This window comes from Vicia villosa, linkage group LG1 (genome assembly GCF_029867415.1).
Source record: "Vicia villosa cultivar HV-30 ecotype Madison, WI linkage group LG1, Vvil1.0, whole genome shotgun sequence".
NCBI classification, from domain to species: Eukaryota; Viridiplantae; Streptophyta; class Magnoliopsida; order Fabales; family Fabaceae; genus Vicia; species Vicia villosa.
Window position 1 is genome coordinate 109687266 of NC_081180.1, and position 3718 is coordinate 109690983.

The window sequence follows — 3718 nt, forward strand, 5'->3', positions numbered from 1 at the left end:
ACTTTATTTATACAAAAAATAACATTGAAAAAGGCATGAAGCCAATTTTATTGACATTATAGTGGGTGTGGAGTAATTTGTGATCGGTGTGAATCTCACTTGTTTTAGTTAGACTTGCAGGCTGTTTGGATTTGAGATAGTAAAACTCCTTTAGGCATATATGTTGCTGATTTATAGTGGGTGTGGAGTAATTTGTGATTGGTGTGAATCTCACTTGTTTTAGTTTAGGTAGGGGTGCTCAAAACCAAACCAACCCAATAGAAAACCGCAAACCAAACCAAACCAAACCGAAACCGCAAAAAACCGCATTTGGTTCGGATTAGTTTGGATCATTTTTTAACAAAACCGTACGGTTCGGTTCGGTTTGCAGTTTGTATTTTGTAAACCGAACCAAACCGAATCAAACCGCATTATGTTACAACCTAAATTTTACTTAACACACATCCAACCCAAAATTAAACCTATTATACATTAGCCTTATGAATACGACAAATTTTCTCATCACACATATAATTTCAATCCCGATCTTCTCAAATCTCTAATAACATTATTTCACCTTCTTTGCGACATACATCTTCCCTCTTCTTTTATAATCTATACTCTCCTATATTCTTTCTTTTTCACTTTCTCATTTTTATGTAAATGTTCTGTATTTCAGTTTCATTTTTATCGCGCATCTTCTTCTCTAATCTCTCAACACTTTTTCTTTTTCTTTTTCACCTTCACTAATCTTTCGTCTCTTCTATTTTTTTGTTTCATTATAATAATTTTATATTGTTTTATGCTATTATTTTATGTTTAATATTCCACTTTTGTCTAATTTAATTTGTACATATTACATGGAAAATTGTTGTCAAATTATGACGAGTTTTGTTGTTATTTGTTAGTGTATGAATGTCTAAATATAAAATTATGTTGTCATATATATATATATATATATATATATATATATATATATATATATATATATATATATATATATATATAGCTCAATAAAATATTTGTAAAAAACCGAACCAACCGAACCGAACCAAACTGCATTAGTTTGGTTTGGTTTGATTCGGATTTTTTTAAAAGTCAACCGAACCAAACCAAACCGCACTATTTTTTCTCTTGCGGTTCGGATGATTTTTTTCGTCAAAACCGCCCAAACCGCACCGCGAGCACAGTTTAGGAGTGTCATTCTCTCTCTTGTAATATTATCCTTATACACCTTATCCGTAACTTTCATTGTGGTGGTTTGTCCTGGTGTGACTTTTATACCATTTAGACTTGGCATGGCTTATCCCTTGTCTCTTTTCATTAGTTAATAATTCTAGCTTTTCCAAAAAAAAAAAAAACAAAATCAAGTTGCTATTTCAGCACTCGCTACGGAACCAAGCAATCTCATGTCCCTATAAGCACTGAATTGATTTTCTGCTAATAATCACAAAACAATTTAACCCACACGATAGCCACAATATTTGACAATCAATCCAAAATGTAGGTGTCACAGATATATCAAACAGTGGCCTGGGTTATTCTAACAATGTTACTATGGGCTACGGGACCATATGTTTCCAACTGTAAAGATGCCATTTTACGGCATATGGATCAAAGCATATGACACCAAAGAGACGAAACAACAACAACACGTAAACTTACAAAGGATACACAACGACACACGTATTCGCTCACTTTGACAAACTGGATCTCCAAAAACATCCAAGTTCATCAAACATTGCAACACATTAATATCACCAAAACTTGAACATATCAGAACAGTTAAACAGGGATAATACAAATTCTTAGGAATGAATCAATCAACAAACAAAATATTATCAGTTCAATTGTGTAACGTGTGGCAAATATCAACGATAGAGTCACATGGCACATTCACCTGATAGTCTTACTCATCCGGTAGAAATTGCAATCAGAACTCAATCACAATGTAAATTCAAATAGTCAAAATATAAGCATAAAATAATAAAAAGAATCAAAAGGAGTTTAGGGCTAAATGAAGTTTCATTAGATATTTCTCAATCACTACGTCAATACAAATAGATCCAAAATATACTTTACATAAACCCTAAATTAGATAAATTAGACAAACATATGAATTCAACCACTGGTAAACTTAGTAACGGCCTTAGTTCCCTCGGAAACAGCGTGCTTTGCAAGCTCACCAGGAAGAACAAGACGAACAGCAGTCTGAATCTCCCGGGATGAGATTGTATATTTCTTGTTGTAGCGAGCGAGTCTAGATGACTCCTGAGCGAGCTTCTCGAAGATGTCGTTGATGAAGCTGTTCATGATTCCCATAGCTTTGCTGGAGACACCGATGTCAGGATGAACTTGCTTGAGAACCTTGTAGATGTAGATCTTGTAGGTCTCAACGCTCTTCTTGTTTCTCTTCTTCTTCTTGTCAGTGGAGGAAGCGTCCTTTGGGATCTTTTTCTCGGCTTTGACGGCTTGTGCCTTCTCTGCAGGCTTCTTCTCAGCTGGCTTCTTGTCTCCCTTGGGTGCCATGGATGATGGAAAAGTGGGAAAGGAAATTGAAATTAGAGAGGGAAGGGTTAACAGAAATTGAGATTGGTATTTGAATTGTGATTTGTTGATAGGGTGTGGAATTGTTTATATAGAAATGGTTGGTGGGTTCTGATTGGTTGATTTTAGAGTTCGCGGATTGATGACGTGGTTGCTTCATTTTGGTGGGATATTTTAACATCGAGTATCGTGCTTCATATTTTATTTTTTTTGGAATTTTTTGGCGGGCCTATTTAAACTTTGAATTTTGGTGCTGAGGCTTGTCTGTTTATGAAGGGAATTTGGGCCGGACTCGGAACTTTGAGAAGGAAAAGAAAAGCTTCTCCCCTCTCTAATAAAAACTTTACCGCATACATTTATTCTCCCACCTCTACAATTTGTAAAATATTTTCATTTTTGTCATTGTAATATATTAACTAATTTATCATTTTCTTAAATTTTTTGAATTTCGATGAACTTTGCACCCCGCATATGTTTACTAGAAAATTGTGAAAAAAATATCTGGTAAATAATAATTTATTGTTATTTTTTTCGATTTGTATTTTACTTTTTTTAGAAAACTTGTTGGTATGTTCTCCAATTTGTAACTTGTACCGGATAAATTGGTCTAAACTCTTTTACAAATATGCAATAACAATGAAATATGTGTAGATACCACTGATGCATTAGAAATTAACCAAAAATTTGATATACGAGAAAATGTGATCTAGTGATTGTTAGAATTTCGGGTCACAAATATAATATTACATGTATTGGGACCATTATTTAATTAGTCAAATCTACAGTGGTCTAATTGATATTAAGTTTATGGCTGAGGGCATATATGTCATGAAAGGTTATTGTGTAGATATCATAAGTCAATGTCTAATTTGATGAGTGTCAAATTAGAATAATGAAAATTAATTATTAACCCTACGGTTATTTATATGGTTATGGTCCTCATTTGTAGAGCGGTTGAAACACGCATCTGATCAGGATTCTCTCTTCCTCCACGTCATAAGAGATTCAAGAAACCCTAATGAACTCTACAAATCGGAAGATCACATACATGCAACCTTCAATGATTTCAATGGCAAACTCAGGTACACTTATGCTTTCATTCTCTTATTGAATTGTGGTATGAGTTCTAAGGATATGAGTTCATTAGATATGAACTTAAAGGGATTAGATCGTGATTCTGTTTTTGATTTAT

The 3718-nt window shown here is 33.7% G+C and overlaps 1 protein-coding gene across 1 annotated transcript; it reads right to left on the bottom strand.

Annotated features, from left to right (window-relative positions):
• Nucleotides 1-1985: 1985 nt before the first annotated feature.
• Nucleotides 1986-2596, bottom strand: LOC131614207 (probable histone H2B.3). Its single transcript, XM_058885830.1, has one exon. It carries the CDS (start codon nucleotides 2506-2508, stop codon nucleotides 2101-2103), a length of 408 nt encoding a protein of 135 aa, XP_058741813.1. The 5' UTR covers nucleotides 2509-2596; the 3' UTR covers nucleotides 1986-2100.
• Between the last annotated feature and the right edge of the window lie 1122 nt (nucleotides 2597-3718).

Bases quoted from the DNA above. Each gene is read 5' to 3' on its own strand.
- LOC131614207 (XM_058885830.1), bottom strand. From the start codon at position 2,508: ATGGCACCCAAGGGAGACAAGAAGCCAGCTGAGAAGAAGCCTGCAGAG.